General features: G+C 46.7%; 1 protein-coding gene across 2 annotated transcripts in view; it reads left to right on the forward strand.

The window, feature by feature from the left end:
• The window catches only part of ADAM12 (ADAM metallopeptidase domain 12), a 395851-nt gene that overhangs the window by 350327 nt on the left and 28792 nt on the right, over window positions 1-16732 (forward strand). For both annotated transcript variants that reach the window (XM_067709072.1, XM_067709071.1), the window contains exons 18-21: window positions 2083-2191; window positions 5622-5757; window positions 6364-6472; window positions 8388-8570. In XM_067709072.1, coding sequence (XP_067565173.1) covers window positions 2083-2191; window positions 5622-5757; window positions 6364-6472; window positions 8388-8570 — 537 coding nt within the window. The remainder of the gene's footprint in view (window positions 1-2082; window positions 2192-5621; window positions 5758-6363; window positions 6473-8387; window positions 8571-16732) is intronic.

Here is a 16732-nt window from a genome sequence, read left to right on the forward strand (position 1 = left end):
AAAATCAGATTGAGTGATAATTATCTTTTAAATTAACATTCTGGATTTTTTTTTTAAAGGGAACTTTGTCATCTTCAAAGTAATTTTAACATTAACCTTCCGTCGTGAAGAGTTTTGCATTAGCGTTTCAAACAGAGCTGTCCCTCCTACAGCCAACATTCAGAATATGTGTCTGAATTGAAATACTTCCAAAAAGAATTAAAACAAAGAAGACAGGACATACCGACCACATGTTCTTAAAATCACATACAATGGGTGTCAACTAAAGAAGGCTGTTATTTTAGTTCAGAGAATTTTGGTGGGGGGGGGGGGAAGAGGATTCTAATTTTTTAAAACCTAGTTTATTTTTTCTGATGGGCTTAATTATTTCCAGTGGAATCATATTAATCTTGACTAGCTATGCCAGTGGTTCATTCGTTTTTCTGAAACCTTTTCTACAGATATTGTGCTCCAAATTCTATTTTTAAAATAGACACTCACCAATGATTGTAACATAGAATTATGGAGGTTTGCATAAAATTACTCTTGTGCTGTAACCATAAAGGATTGCAGTGTCACCTCAGATGGGTTTGTTGATGGTGAGTGTAGCTGACTGTCAATATAAAATGGAATCTTTTAATGTCTCCACTGGATCTTAGATTTCTTTCTAACGGCTGGAAGAAATGACCTAGCGCAGCCTTACTATTTGGCCGATGAAGCGGTCCAGGCCCCGGTGGGGATAGTGACACGTCCAAGGTTACACGACCAGTTAGTAGCAAGGCTGTGTCAGGGACCCTGGACTCCTCCCTCTCCAACATCCACACACTGGAGAGGCCATGACTTGGGAACAAGTAAGGACCCCGGTCCTTCCCTCGCGAGGCCGGGCTCACCAGCAGCGCCTCCAAGTGGGGTGTTAGGGCTGTAATCTCTGCCACAAGCTGCCAGGAGGGCACATGACTGTGATTTGCAGCAGGAGAGACCAGGGCGGGCAGGACAGTGCCTGAGCCCCAGGGAGTCGTACCTCAGCAGCAGCATCTCTGAGGAAACAGGCAGGACACGCAGACTCGAGGCAACGTGGGCTGTGCTGCACGGTAGTTACTTCTGCTTAGCGTCAGCTTCATAGAAACACACTTTCTCACTTATCGTAGGCGTTCCTGACTGTTGGCCTTCTTGGAAGCATCTGGGGCAGGTGGTTGATTCAGAAAACAAGAGTCTGTGAAAGCAGGGAAACATCGCAAGTGAGAGAAATGCCCGGAACATTTATCGTGTCTTAAAATATAAAAGTGTGTGTTTGGCTTCATCCCGCATCCGTAGCTCGGCTCTGACTTCAGTACACGAATTATCCAAAGTGCGCCATCTGTGACGTACCGTTTGTTGCTCTAAGCGGAAGGGAGACACTCAACGCGCAACCTTCCTGTCTTTTGCTGCTTTTCCTGATCCTTTGTCAGTTGTTCCGCCCATTCCAAGTTTGTCCAAAGTTCTTTTTAGTGACTGGCATTTATCCGGCGTTCCCAAAGCGTTCAGCCTCATTGTCATAGAAATAATTCTCTCTTGTTTTCACACTCGTACTCCACTGGTTCCGGTAGTAGTTCAGCAAATTCCATGTGTGACAGCCTCCCCGAGCCTTCCGTCTGAAGGTGCCCAGGGTTGTCGGGCCCATGATGCCCAAGGGCATGGATTCCGTGTCCCTGAAGCAGGGGCCCCTCCTTACCACTGAGAGGGCTTCTCATCTCGGCCAGATCAGGAGGGTTTCCTGGATTTAAAAAGAGGGACATGGAGATTGAGAAGAAAAGGGGTTGAAAGGAGTGGGCGAGCCCTAACTGTCTCGATCCTTCTCTCAGTAGCTGCTGATGTAACAGCAGCACATTATGTTAATCCGCAGCCTCGGGCTCTGGGCTCACCTGTGTGGTGCTGGGTTTAGGGTTTATCCTCACAGCCGCGTGTACGGAGTCTGACTGTATCAGTGGGATGGGGGCTCTGACCACAGGGCCTTTGCTTTGCTCTCGGGCTCAATTAGGGCTCAGAGACTTAGCGCTGCCCCAGGGGGACGTGCGTCCTAACCCTGCTTCCCTCTTGGTGTCTTTCTCCTCTGCTGCCCGAAAGGTGTGTAACAATAGGAAGAACTGTCACTGCGAGGCCCACTGGGCCCCTCCCTTCTGTGACAAGTTTGGCTTTGGAGGAAGCAAGGACAGCGGCCCCATCCGGCAAGCAGGTTAGTGGTGACGGCGCGTCCCAGGGAGTGGGCTGAGCTCCTGGGGGCAGTGGGAAGCCAGGCCCTTGGGGGAGCCTTCCAAGCAAGACTGAGGGCTCATCAGCCATCGGGCGGGTGCGCAGCCGGAAACCCAGTGAGGACCCCACGCAGACCTCACACAGCCTGAGGCCTCTCTGTTTCCAGACACTCTCTAGTCATTGCCTCATCTTTGCAGAGACTCGTCGCTCTGCTTTACTCAGAGGCTCAGTTCGCCGGGTCTTAGCCTGTGACATTTTCTTAGCTAAGGTCATTCTACCGCAGACTGCCAAGTGGGTATGAACTTCATTGTCGGATCAAAGGAATTTGTCAAGGCCAGCCTCTGTGTACGAGGGCTAAGAGGTGTGAAGTCAAATGCCTTTTAAAGCTCTTGCTAGAAAGACCCCCTCCTCTTCATAAAGGGACGGGTCCCAGCAGCAGCAGCAGAGATAGCAACGGTTTCTCTTTGCTGAGCTGCTGTTACCTGCCGTGCTTCACGTTTTATATGCATTAGCTCATCGAATCCTTACAAAAGTTGGTGTTATTCTTCTTTCCTTGCAAGGGACCCGAGGCTCAGGGAAGTTAAGTAACTTCCACAGAGTCACACAGCTAAGCCTGAGGCACAGTCTACCCGTGAAGAAGCCCCTAAGGGTGGCTGTGCTGGGCCTGTCAGTTCTTTCCTCCTCAAAGATGTTGAGAAGTGGTCTGCTAGCGCAGGACCGTCTTCTCGGAGCTCTTGTCAGCCAGTTAAGGGGCAGGCCTGAGCGATGCCCACTTTAAAGTGAAAGTGCAGAGAGCCCACCGCGAGCCGGGGGTGGGGGAGGGGGGTGTGGGCAGGCAGGAATGTCCCGAGCACACTTGTGCTGCCACCTCGGTGCCCACCTGAGCCCCTGGACGCTCAGACGGTGGCTAACGCCACTACAGAGGACGTCATACGTCCTGAGTCCCGCTGTGACTGGAAGGGTTGAATCTGTGGCTTGGCTACTGTTTCCATGACAACAGATACAACACTGCTCTACGGGACCAGGCAGGGGGCACAGGGCCAGGAGGGAGAGACCCTCTGAGCAGGCACATCTGGAGAAACAGTGTTGTGAGGAAGGGAGGTGAGCTCCTGGGCACCCTTCTGCTTAGGGATGGACGTGTCTCAACACCGCTCCCGAGACCGGCCCCGCAGCAAGTGGAAAAGGGGCCCCAAGGTCTTTCCTCTTAGCACACATCCATCCCGGGGGTAATAAGCCAGGCCTGGCCCAGCGTCCCCGCCTTGATGGCTGGCCTCTTGCTGCAACGTAGTCAATTTTCTAATTGGCCATCAAGAGGTTATTGTTAAAAAAAACAGCGTTTTAGTTTTTAATGCATCGGGGACCCTGCCACCTGTTCCATCCTCCGCATTCAAGTGAGCCAGGTGGCGCTCGAGGAATTGCACAGGATGGCGGGAGACAGGCCACGTGCTCTGGGTCCCTCTTTGGTGTGGGCACCAGGGGGACTCAGGTTTGGGGGTTTCCTAAACTTGGGGCGAACCCACAGAGTTGCCAGTTCTTCGTTGTACCAAGTAAGAATATTTTAAAAATGGAAGCAACTGAAGAGCCGGACTCATCCACCATTGCCGTCGTATTATAAAAGAAAGTAAGTTTACACTCCTCCCCCCGAAACGCCTACAAAAGAGGGGCCACGAGAAGCCGGCTGATGGCTGCACGGGGCAGAGCCGCGCCCTGGGCCTCAGTGCCCCCAGCCCGCCTGCCTGCCTGCGGCCCAGAAGTTCGTGACGCAAGTATTTCTCCAGCATCAGTCGGGCACCAGCCGCTCCTCCGGGTCCTGGGAGACGCTCGGCGGGCACAGCGCGGACGAGAAGCTGTGATGGGCGGGGTGACAGTGAGACTCAGGAAGGTGGGCCACGGGATGGAGGGGACACGGGGCAGGCTCGATGGGACGCGGCGCCTGCACTGGATGCGGGGATGGCACTGCCTGGGGTTCTGGCTTGAGCGGCTCGTGGAGACAGGCAGCCTGGGGGGCAGGGGGAGCAAGCTCAGTGTGCGGGCCAGTCAGCGTTTGACTGATGACTCATCAGTTTAAGACGTAGGGATTTGGAAGCATGGAGCTAGGAAGTATGGCCGAAGCATGTTGCTGCTCGCTTTTTAATGAGCTGTGTTAAGAGACAACAGAATCCTCACCAGAGGCACCTGCGACTGCCAGCCCACAGTCTCGAAAGAGGGACATCTGGGCCAGGAGACCAGAGCAAGGCTTTTCCAGTAACACTTACAAGTGAATCAAGACGGTCCCGTGTTGATTGTCTGCCTTAGACTCAGTCACATCCCTCTTAGGACTCGTCAGCTGGGGACGAAGTCCAGAAACAGAGAGGGTGTGAAGTCTTTCTCCCCCTGGGTGGGAGCTGCTGCTACTCTGGTTCCCAGCCAGCTGGATGTCGTGGTTGGAGGTGGGGTGGGAGAGCCCTGGTGACAGAAGCCACCTCCACAGCTGTCACCAGCAGCCCGGAAGGACTGCAGGGCACCTACCAGGGGGCACACAGACTGATGGCTGCTAGCAGGAGAACAGAGACGAATGAATCGAGACCTGCGCTCTCAAGGAACTCACCGCCCTGGTGAAACTGCAACTACGGCTCCTCCAAATCCGGGCGTTTAGAGCCCTCCCCAGAGGCCCTTGACCGCAGCTGCAGTTAGAAGCCAGCGGGGTGGTTTGATTTTCCCTTCCTTTCCACCTTTGAGGAGTCTTCGTGTCTCTGCACTAAACAAAATGGGATCCTATCACAGAAAGGGGGGATGTTTCCTTAGATAAAATAAACAGCATCCTCCCAGAGGAAGGGGTTTGCCCCCCGTCACAGGCTGCGTTTTTAAGTCCCTAACATAACGAAACAGCACCCAAGGGCATTTAAACTGAGTTTGCTTTTTCACCTTCTAATTTGATGATATCCAGAAGTAAGGTCTTGGTCTAAAATAAAAAATACAAAAAACAAAAATAAAACAGGCGCCAACACCAAAGAATGAGAGAAGGAAAGAGCCTGCGGGAGCATATTTGTAATGGGGGCTGGGAAGATTTCAGGTTGGGGACCACTTTAATTCTGATGGGATTCCAGTGACAGGTCCCTGTTACTTTCGCCAGCATTCCCCTGCTGTTGTCGTGCCTGGGGGGCCCGTGTGACCAGGGAGATGGTCCCACTGGCCAGACTGGATTCCCATTTAGCAAGTTCCAGACTTGTCAGAAATGAACACTGACAGGGCAGGTTGCACCTCAGACACGACCTGTGAAGTGACGCTAATTTATCAGTGCACCATCCAGGGATTTACTCACTCCATTTCTGGTCCTTCCTTCAAAGTTCATTTTGCCGTAAATGTCACAGTTTGACACTCCCCATATTTTAGTTCTATGCCTCCTTCTCTGAGTCAAATGTGCTTTGTTTCAGGTAACCAAGGTTTAACGATAGGAATTCTGGTGACCATCCTGTGTCTTCTTGCTGCTGGATTTGTGGTTTATCTCAAAAGGAAGACATTGATACGACTGCTGTTTACAGATAAGAAAACCACCATTGAAAAGCTAAGGTACCCTGGGTTAGGGTCATCTTTTCAAGAAATGGCATTTGAAAGAATGTGCAATGGGCTGCTTCGCACTGTGTCTCCTTAGCAAAGAAGAGGTCAGATTTTCTGTTGGTTCTGGTGTTTTAACATTTCTGCCAGACCAGCTGTCCCCTTCACTTTCCCTTCAAACTATTTGCAGTTTATTACATAAATAAGCAGGGTGTTGATGAATTCCACTGGTGTATTTTTCCCACCCTTACATTGGTACTTTTTACAAGGTGGAATATTAAAACATTTTTATCAGATGGGGTAGCTTTCGATCCAAATGTATTCCAGGACGTCATCGCTAAAATGCCAGCTTCATGCGAAATGTCTCCCAGGCGTCCCCAGCTGTGTGCCTTAGATTGTAAGAACTAATTTAACAGAATAATGGCTTGGGGGGAAGAAACTCAGTATTTATGTTTTAATCTTGTAAGAGTGTTAGATAACTTTTCTCTTGCATGTTTACCACACTAAGTTAAAAGAAGTGAATTGCATTTTGCGTGTCACTGTGAACAAAACAGAAAAAGTCAAGTCAGGCAGAGGGGACAGACAGCGCCCTCGCCAAGCGTGTCTGGGATTGCATTGCAGGTGTGTGCGCCCTTCCCGGCCGTCCAGTGGCTCCCAGCCTAGTCAGGCTCACCTTACCCACCTCAGCAAAGGGCCGATGAGGAAGCCGCCACCTTCCAACACACCTAAGGTGAGTTTTGAACAAACATAAGAAGCGAGGCTTCCCTGGGGGCACAGTGGTTGAGAGTCCGCCTGCCGATGCAGGGGACATGGGTTTGTGCCCCGGTCCGGGAAGATCCCACATGCTATGGAGCGGCTGGGCCCGTGAGCCATGGCCGCTAAGCCTGCATGTCCGGAGCCTGTGCTCCGCAACGGGAGAGGCCACAGCAGTGAGAGGCCCGCGTACCGCAAAAAAAAAAAAGAAAAAGAAAAAGAAGCGAGCAAACGCATGAAGACTCAGGTTTTTCAATAAGAGCTTGAGCAGGAGTAGACCCCGCAGCCTCTTGCTGTGAGACGCCGGGTCAGCACCCTCGGGACCACAGGGGCTTCCCGAGGTGATGGCTGGCGCTGGAAGAGGCTCACGGTGCCAGGTCCCACAGAGGCCATGTGCCCTGCGGGACATGCTACATAGTCATCATCCCTCCAGTCACCCAGGTGACCACAGTCCTAGGAGGCCCACCGGGTATGCTGACCAGGCAGGCTCCTGCATGGGACCCCTTCTGTGATTTGAGAATGCCGCTGACTGGGTTTGGGAGAGCTGCTGTGGCCCGCGGCTACTCCCAGGGTATTTCTGAGAGTTACACTGAACCCGTGGTCGGGCCCATTGTGCTCCAGCCCTGGACTATAGAAGCTCTGTCCAACCTATGGCTTCAAAGAGCTGGACGCTCAAACCAAAGTACCTCGTGGTTCCCTACTGTCTCTTCACTTTCCTGCGACCTTGGTGAATTATGACTAGTGTTCACTCTGATATCTAGGCTCCCCCACCAAGTGTTTTTGATGTACCTATGGGTTGGGTTCCAAAGAGGAGACAGCCGTTCCTAATAAGTATTATCCCCTTTCACCCCTAACCGTGGGAGACAGGAAAAACAGCTTCATTTGCAAGAGCCAAAGATGCAGTTTTAGCTTGAAGAGCCACAAGCCAGAAATTACCCAAATATCAATCAACAGGTAAAAGGGTAAACACACTTCGGTATATTTACACCGTGGAATGCTACTCAGAATTAGAAAAAATCAACTATTGATCCACACTACATCTTGGATAAATCTCAAAGTAATGATGATGAGTGAAAGAAGCCAGACCAAAAATGATGATTTCATTTATATAAAATTCTAGAAAATGCAAACCAATTTATAGTGACAGAAATCGGATCAATAGTTGCTGGGAGAAGGAGAAGGGGGGCGGCGGTGGGAGGGAAGGATGACGGACTGATGGATATGTCCATCGCTTTACTTACTGTGATGGTTTCATGGGTGTGAATCTATGTCAAAATCTACCAAATTGTACATTTTAAATATATGCAATTAATAGTCAATGAAACCTCAATAAAGCTATTTATAGAAAGGAAGAAAAAAGGGAGGCAGGGAGGGGCAGGGGGCATGAGACCCACACTGCCTCCGTTCTCATCTGTTGCTAAAAACAAGGCCACCCGGCAGGAGACGGTCCTCCAGACTCAGACCCTCACCTCCGCCCCGATGCTCCTTCCCCAGGAGTTTTCCTCAGTTCTCATCAAGCCTTGTGCACGCTGAATTACGTCTCATTTTCACAAGTCCTCTGGAATTTCCTTAAGATCTGGTCTGTGTCTTCATGTGTGTTGGTGCTTCCTAAGGTTGCCTTGCACCTACTTGTTAACGAATTAAACCAGTTTTTAAACAATGAGATAGAAAGCAGCCCGACTATTCCAGGTTTGGGGGTGGGGGAGGGTGGTTTGTTAGAATCCGGAAGCTGACATCAATAATTATAGATTCCCTCTGCTGTAATTCCTTGATTTCTTCCCCTCCTCCACCTGCCCTCCCCCTGCAGCTAGAGCAGATGAGTTAGCACTGCTTGTCCCTCCAGGGATTACACAGTAATGACCACATCATGGCTCTTTGCTCTGACCCCGCAGGACAATCCCAGGAGATTGCCGCAGTGTCAGCATGTGGACATCAGCAGACCCCTCAAAGCCCTTGACGCCGCCCCTCTGCCCAGTTCTTCTCAGCGAGGACTCCCGCCCATGCACCCGGCTCCTCGTGTGCCCTGCGTCCCTGCCAGACCTCTGCCGGCCAACCCTGCACTCAGACAGGCCCAGGTACGCCCTCAGCTGTTAATTTGATGGCGGGTCATTCAGATCCAGACTCTGCTACTTGCTACAGTCTGAACTTGGGCGAGTTGCTTAAGTTCTCAGCACCTGTATAAAATGGAGATAATTCAGCTCCTGAGATGGATAAACAGGACCATCCAGGTAAAGCATTTAGGACGGTGCTTGGCGTCTAGCTATGGTGCAATAGATTTTAGTTATTATTAGGAATATTTTTATCTTTTCTATTCAGAATAGCGAGGGTGCCCATTCAACTTGTCATCTAGACCATGACACTTTTGAGAATGACAGGTGGCACTGTGAATAATTAGGCCTGGGCAGTAAAACAGAGATGATCACTTTAGGAATGATAATGGGCATACTTTCTTACCTTTTTCACCTTCAGAAATTATTTACAAAAATGTTACCACCGATTTAGTTTCTCCATACCAGATGCAAGAGTGTATAAGACACTTTGTGTATATGACCTCACTTTTATGCTGTTTTTGGAAGTAACAGTTTGTTATGACATGAACAACAGGAAACTGGAGGTGGGGAGAAAAGTAAAAGCAACCAAATGAAAAGCACAAAGATATAATCACTGGTCATTTTTCATTGCTATCAATGTTATATTTTCTTCTATCAATTTTTGTTTACTTAAATGTCTATTTAACATAATTTAGATTATTCTATATGTATATTGATTTATATATATACTACTTTTTTGCCTTAAAGTCATTCCCATTTACCATGGCATTAAAAATTGTTTAAAATGTTATTTTATCGACAGCACTGTATGTGTATATAGAATACTTTTTTAAGTGCTTGCCAATTACTGGGCATGTTTGGATGTCTCCAATTTTTGCTATTATAAATAGCTCTCTTATGAAGGTCTAGATAGATAAATTTTGGACCACTTTAATTATTCCCTTGGAGAGATTCCTAAGAGTGAAAATACTGGGTTGAAAAATGGTACAACCATTTTAAGCGTCTTAATGTATAAATTAAACATTTTTTCAGGATGGATATGCACTTGCATTCCCATACAGTACAGAGCATACTAGTACTAAGTATTAACATTTCAAAGCTTTGCGCATTTGATGCATGAAACAAAATACCTTTTTCTGTGTAGTAGTTCTGTAAATTACTGAAAGGGATGTTGAAGTTTCCAACTATAAAGGCGTCTCTTCTCGGCCATCAGTTTTTACTTCATGTGCTTTGAAGCTCTGTTGTTCGTGGTACAAAACAATTAGGATCATTGTGTCTTCGTGGTGAATTGACCCTTTTATCATTATGTAATGTCCTTTAGCTCTGATGACTTTGTCCTAAAATCTACTTTATCTCACATAAATACATTCACCTCAGTTTTCTTTTGATTAGGGTTTGCAAGGTATGTGTTTTCCCATCTTTTTACTTTTCATCGACCTATGTCACTTTACTTGAAATGAGTTTCTCAGAGACAACATATAGTTGGGTCGTGTATTTCTTCATCTGTTCTGTCAGTCACTGTCTTTTAACTGATGTGTATAGACCATTTACTTTTAATGTAAGTATTGATATGTTAGAATTGAAGTCTACCGTTTTTATCATACTCCTCTTTCCTGACTTCCTGTGGGTTTGTTGAACATTTTTCACTATTCCATATTGATTCATCAGGAGTGTTTATATTGTCTGTCTGCACTTTTTTGTATGGCTGCCCCAGGGCAGGATTTCTCAACCTCAACATTGTTGGCAATTGGGGCTGGATGACTGTTGTATGGGACTGACCCATGTATCATAGAATATTTAGCAGCAACTTGGTTTCTACCAACTATAGATGGCAGTAGCATGTGTAATCATGTCTCTAAACATTGCCAGATGTTCCCTGAGAGACAAAAGTCACCCCTGATTGAAAACTGCTTCTCTAAAGATTACAATATAGGTACATAATTTATCACAGTCTACTAGTATCAATATTTCATCACTTCAAGTGGAATGTAAAAACTTTACCTCCTTTTAGGTCCCTTTATCCCTCTCCCTTTATGATATGGATGTCTTAAGTGTTACCTTTATGTAGTGAGAACCACTTCAGATGTTGTCAGTTTTGCTTTCAAACATCGAGCATAATTTTTTTAAACTTAAGAAGAATGGTTTACAGTATCTACTCATATAGTCACCCTTTCCATTCTTTCTTCACTTCTGATGTTCCAGGTTTCTTTCTGTTATCATTTCCTTTCTGTCTGAAAAAACTTCCTTCAGCTATTCGAGTTAGCCATTCAAAAGCAGGTCTGCTGGTGACAAATTCTCTTAGTTTTCCTTCATCTGAAAATGTCTGTTTCACCTTTATTCCTGAAGAATATTTTCAATGGATATAGAATTCTGGGTTAACTGTTTTAGTCTTGCAACATTTGAAAACTGTTGTTCTGCTTCCTTCTGGTCTTTATGGTGATGAGAAATCCACTGAAAAATTCCATCCACAGTCTCTGTTCCAGGGAAGAGATGAGGTCTGTTATTGCAAGGAGGGATGGAAAGCAGGGCTCTGCCAGCCCCAGGATGTGGTGCCCAGTGGGGACAGCAGGGCATGGCTTTTTCCTAGTGCCCACCCAGAGGTAGAGTAAGGTCAGGTATGGTCAAATGTTGCTCTTACTGGGTCACCCTTCTCCTGTTCTTTTAGCTAAAGGTAGCAGGCTTTCCTCCAGCTTGTGTGTGTGTGTGTGTGTGTCTGTTGCTACTGGCATTTCCAGATGGGGGCCTCTCCAGAGCCCAGGCCAAGATATAAAGAAGGGGAAAACAAAAAACAAGGGCTCACTACTGGGTCGTTCCTTGAGTTCTGAGGTCCCCAGCCAGTCCATTTACTTTCCTGCAACTTTTAGAGTGTCAGCTGCTTTATGAATTTTCTCCAGGCTTTTTTGTTATAATTTGCAGGAGGAATAGGGTGAAATGTGCTTATTCCATCTTGTCCAGATCTCATTTCTTTTTGCATTTCTTTGATTGCCAGGACACTTAAACTGCTTTTTGTGTATCTATTAACAAATGGTGTGCTGGTAAATTGGCTGTCCAAAAAAGAAGCCTTGATTTGTAGGTAACTTCTCGGCTGTAAAAACTCCCCCATGATCAATTTCAAGTTATTAACGTGATGTCACTGAACAAGAAGTAGAGAATCAGCTGACATGAGCTGGTTACAGCTAGCTCCAGCATACAGCTGCTATTAACTGTATTTGTTCTGTAAGTTGTCTGTTCCCATCCTTTGCCTGTTTTTTTTCTCTGTGAGAGAGAGTTTTTCTTTCTGATTTGTTAGTCTGGTTTTTTTTAACATCTTTATTGGAGTATAATTGCTTTACAATGGTGTGTTCGTTTCTGCTTTATAACAAAGTGAATCAGCTATATATATACATATATCCCCATATCTCCTCCCTCTTGTTACAGTTCATTTGCTTAATGGGTTAAGAATATTTACCCTTTTCCAGTAATTTACTGTAAACATCTCCCTAATTTGTCTTTCAGTTTTATTTATTTATGCTATTTTTTGGTATAAAAGAAATTCCAGTTTTTAATATTTAATTTATTAATCTTTGGTGAATTCGCCCATTCCTTTTGCGCTTACGAAGTCCTCTCCCATTTCAGTCAGTTAACATCCACCTATAACTTCTGTTTATTTTGTTGTCTGTTGACCATTCTGTCAACATTGGTTTTTGAACCTGTCTTGGATTTACATGGGTGGAAGGGGTGGGCACCTTCTAAACTTTTCTGGACTTATTCGAGAATCTGATGAAGGCTATGAACCGTCAGAAGATGCACCACTACTCGATATTTTGTATGCAAATTTCAGATAGTCACAGAGCCCATAAGCCGCTTCCCCAAGGATTCCCTGGTACTGAGGCTTTTCCTGTCTCTGTTTAAGCCGCTTGCCTGTGTACCATGTGAAACTAGGACTGTCTCTAATAAGAAGGATATTTCTACTTGCTGGTGTCATCTTTCCTACCAGCAGTGAATGCCTACAGAAGCGACGCCTCCAAGAGTTCCCTTTAAAGCAGGCCCCGAAAAAGGTCTTCATTCTGTTTTATGAAACTGAGGAAACGTTACCCTTTAAACATGAGTAACTGAAAAATCCACACTTCTCACTCCAGGCTGGTGTCTGTCTGTCTGGAGCTTTTCCGAGACATACGATACAGATTAAGCTCGCACTTGCCCTCCCATCACACACAGGGAACTGGCGTTGATTCCACGCAAGTGCGGTGCCTATTCGGAGGTGGCTCTGGTTTGGCAACACGGATTGAATCCACTGACCCTTTGTACTTTAGCATTACTAGTACCCTGTCCCACATGACATGACAGACACACGGCTACATGGCCAGCCCTGCCTTGTTCATCCAGACTTACCATCTACACTTTCTGGAAGGAAAATGCTATCATAAACACCACAGTAGTGGTCAGCCTCACATCTGAAGGGTAAGTTAGCTCTTTATAGAAAATGTTTGATCTTTCCATCAAATGTTCTGTGTGATTTTTAAAAATCAAGGACAGTTGAATCAACTCCTTCTCTTGTCCACAAATGGGCCTTTCTGGGCTACCATTTCCTTCTCGGGGAAATGAGCCTTGGAACTCAAGCTTCTCAAACTGACTCCTCAGCCTTGATGGAGGAAACGAACTTTCATTTCCTTTTCATCCTGTCAGCTCTTTTAGAGGAAAATAATTCAGTGTATTCATCTAGCTTTTAGCTGACTGCTGCCAAGTTCTGAACCACAGCCTGAGCGCGAAAGGCAAAGTGTGGGCTTGAGAAATGGCTAGAAAAATGATGAAAAAAATAAGAGGTCACAGGGGGTGTGTGGGCACCTACAATTGTGTGCATAGGCAGGGAGCATGATAGACCGTCGTTGCTCTGCTTGGCATTGCATTGGCCCTTGCCTTACCTTGTATATTAGGTTAGCAATCCACCAGGAATGGGCACTTAAATGAGGAGATCAGACAAACCAGCAACCATTTCCATCTTATAAGCCACGACAGAAGCACCAGGGGAGGTCTTCTGCACTGACAGCTGCTGGATAGAGCGTTTATCTCAGGCTCTGGAAGGGAAAGAGGAGGAAAGGAGAACAGGGCAAGTTCCAGGAGTGGCTACAGAAGGTTCCCAGAGGGCTTTGAGAGGCTTTCTGATGATGGTTAACCTTAAGGTATTTTAGGTGTTTTTTCTCTGATTAAAAAAGTGTTCAGAATCATCTAATTTTGTACCCCAGAAAAGTCAATTTTACTGTATGATCGTTTTTTAAAGAGTAATGTATAATAAGGGGAGGAAATACACATGCACACCGAACACGTGTCTTGAGCAGAATTCTGGAGGGGCGTCTTCAGGCAGCAGGCTTGAGCTCTGACGCCCAGGTAGGGGGAGAGATGGGGGCACGTGAGCTCAAGAGCTGTGCTTCATAGAGCGAAAGGATCACTTTCTCTCACCCCAGACATCGTTTGTAAAGTCAACCGACTTGACTTCCGGGAGGAAAGGGGGCCCAAGAAGCACTGGGAGAGCCAGCGACTCTAGGAGAAATAACATCGAACACCGAGTTTTATGTTTCCCTTTTCTGCCCGTACATCCCCAAACCTCAGCGCGGGGGGCTAACCAGCGCGGCCTCGTGCCGGTCTTGAGTTGGTCGGCAGATGAAGGAGAGGCTGCAGTCTCACCAGGGGCATGTGTGCAGGGGGAGGACGGCCTCCTGCAGAGTCAGGCCTGAGCTGCGGGGAGAGGACCCAGACAGCAACCTGGAGGAGCACAGGGTGGGAGGTGGCAGGCGCAGCCCCCCGACACAGACACCACCCAGGGACCCTGATACCATCACACAAGAGAGGGTCTCAGGTTACTAAATATGAATTTAAAAATAAGTGTGACTCAAAAGACTAGAAAATGTGAAGACATTCAGGTGACATTCTTACCCACCAACACCAGTGAGCCTAACTTTATTCCCGGATGAGAAAAGGAAAGGATCGGGGACAAACTCTGGGAGTTTCGTTAAATTTCTAGGATGCGGCAAACTGAAATCCTTTACGCAGTTTATTATAATTAATAGGCTTCATTCATTCACTTAAAGTTTAAATAAAAACACGTTCAATGTCACATCTACGAAATAGACTTCTCTGCTCACAGAATTATGTCTAGAGAAGGCTGTGCTGAGAAGTTGGAGATCAAAACAGTTTTCTGCTGTCAGTCTGAAATGTGCCATGATTCTAACGGGAGTGTAACTGGCACCTTCAATCCATAGATGGGCCATTCTTCTAACACGTAAAAATCGCATGAAAGCATCACTTAGCATTTATCTGTATTTTTGTTAAGGTTTGCCCCTTAAAATGGCATTTGAACTAGACGTGCTGATGTGTGGTCATACGTGATCTGGACTGTTTTATTTTTTTAAGCCCTTAGTTTCCTGGAAAACGTTAGGACGTGCTTTTTCTCCGCGGAATCTTATCAGTGAGTCATACTACTGAACTGACTGGTTAAGATTGTTTTTCCAGTCAGATTAGCTTCTTTACTAGAACAATAGGAAGCAAAAAAACGACGACCGAATCTGTCTCTTAGATTTTTGCCGAATTAAAGTCCTTTCCTGAGATGGCAGATGGGCCTGTGAGAATATTTACCAGCCCTGTTTCTGGCACAACTGGTCTGTGCTGCAGAAATTTCAGCAATGGCAGGATTCATTTTTATTCTTATAACCAAGTGGTCTATAAATGCCTATGTGTGTTTGAGTTCTTTCACTAAGTGTTTTGGTATAAGGAGCTTCTCAGTTGTGTTTTGAATTGTTATGAAACAGCAAAGCACGTATTGAGCGCCAGTTATGTGGCTGATGCTCCCGGGCTAAGCACCTGGCAGGCATTTCTAACGCGCTCAAGGAGGCCTACGGGGCAGACAGTGCCAACAGCCCCACTGGACAGAGGAGGAGACGAGGCAAAGTGAGGCCAACTAGCAAGACCTCCCAAAGCAGGAGAGCCAGGGCTCAAGCCCATGCTCTCCACCTGCAGTCTTAAAATGGGTGCACGAGCAGGTGGCTGGAGAGAGGGGAGGGAGGCAGAAACTGCAGGAGGACTGGCATGATGTGCGTGTTTCAGATCACTGACTCCCTTGATGATCTTTCGTTCATTTTCCCCACTTTTGCCACAGAGATAAAGGTGAAGGGTGGTGGGGGGGTACCTTCTGGCATCGTGCAGAGCCTCAGACTATAACAAGAAAATCTTGCATTTCTCTTTGCTTTTGCTTGTAACAGTGTCATACTCCAGCCATTCTTGTCTAATATTGTCTTTCTTGGAACCAGTCCTTGTTCAGAACCATAGCAGTAGTTGCATTGCATTCCGGACATTCGCAGCATCTTAAATGAAAAATCCTCCATGCGTTTTTTGTAGAGGTGGAGATTTTCAGTCCAGCGTTTCTGACAAACGTGACATTTCTCCTCATCCACACCTTACCTGTGTCTGTAGAACATACAACACACCGTATTTTGTAAAACAAGAGTAGCCAACCTTGTACATCTCTTCTAAGACTGTAGAGCACTCAGACTTGGCTTCAGTAGCCTCAGAGGGAGCGGGGAGAGCTATTTCAAGGAGCCTTCCCTCTCCCAGGCCACACAAAGAGCGATGAACAACTAACACAGGCTCTTATTCGTGAGAATAACTACTCATTCATAAATGCTTTATAAGGATATAAATAGGAGCCAAAAATATTAATTTAGACCATGATTGAGGAACCATCAGGTGATAGCTGGTCGCTCTGAGGTTGAGCCCAAACGTTCAAAGTCATCTTCAACAGAATGAATTCAGTATCTGAATGGATTTGAAAGAGGATTTGCACCCTTGTGACCTGTGTGGGTGTCCGATACTTAAACCAGCACTCACAAGAATCCATTCATCAAGATGTTCTCCCAAAGAAGTGAGATGTTGATACAAGAAAACTGATCATTATAAAAGCCTTCGTTACTTTAGGGAAACCCAAAGCTAATAACCGAGAAAGCGTGCTGGGAAGCGTCCTCTGTGCCTTCTCTGTGCTCCCCAGATTTCACCCTTTTGCCCAGGTGTTCTCTGAGACCCCCCCCCCCGAGCCTTTCTGTAGTCCTCCCAGGGGTCTCCTTACTCACCTGCTGCCTCAGCGCAGAGTTACCCGGACACCTGTCCTGCCCCGTTTCAGAAGGCGCAAGACTGAGTTATTCATCTCCAGGTACACCTCA

Source organism: Pseudorca crassidens, chromosome 16, assembly GCF_039906515.1.
Source record: "Pseudorca crassidens isolate mPseCra1 chromosome 16, mPseCra1.hap1, whole genome shotgun sequence".
NCBI classification, from domain to species: domain Eukaryota; kingdom Metazoa; phylum Chordata; class Mammalia; order Artiodactyla; family Delphinidae; genus Pseudorca; species Pseudorca crassidens.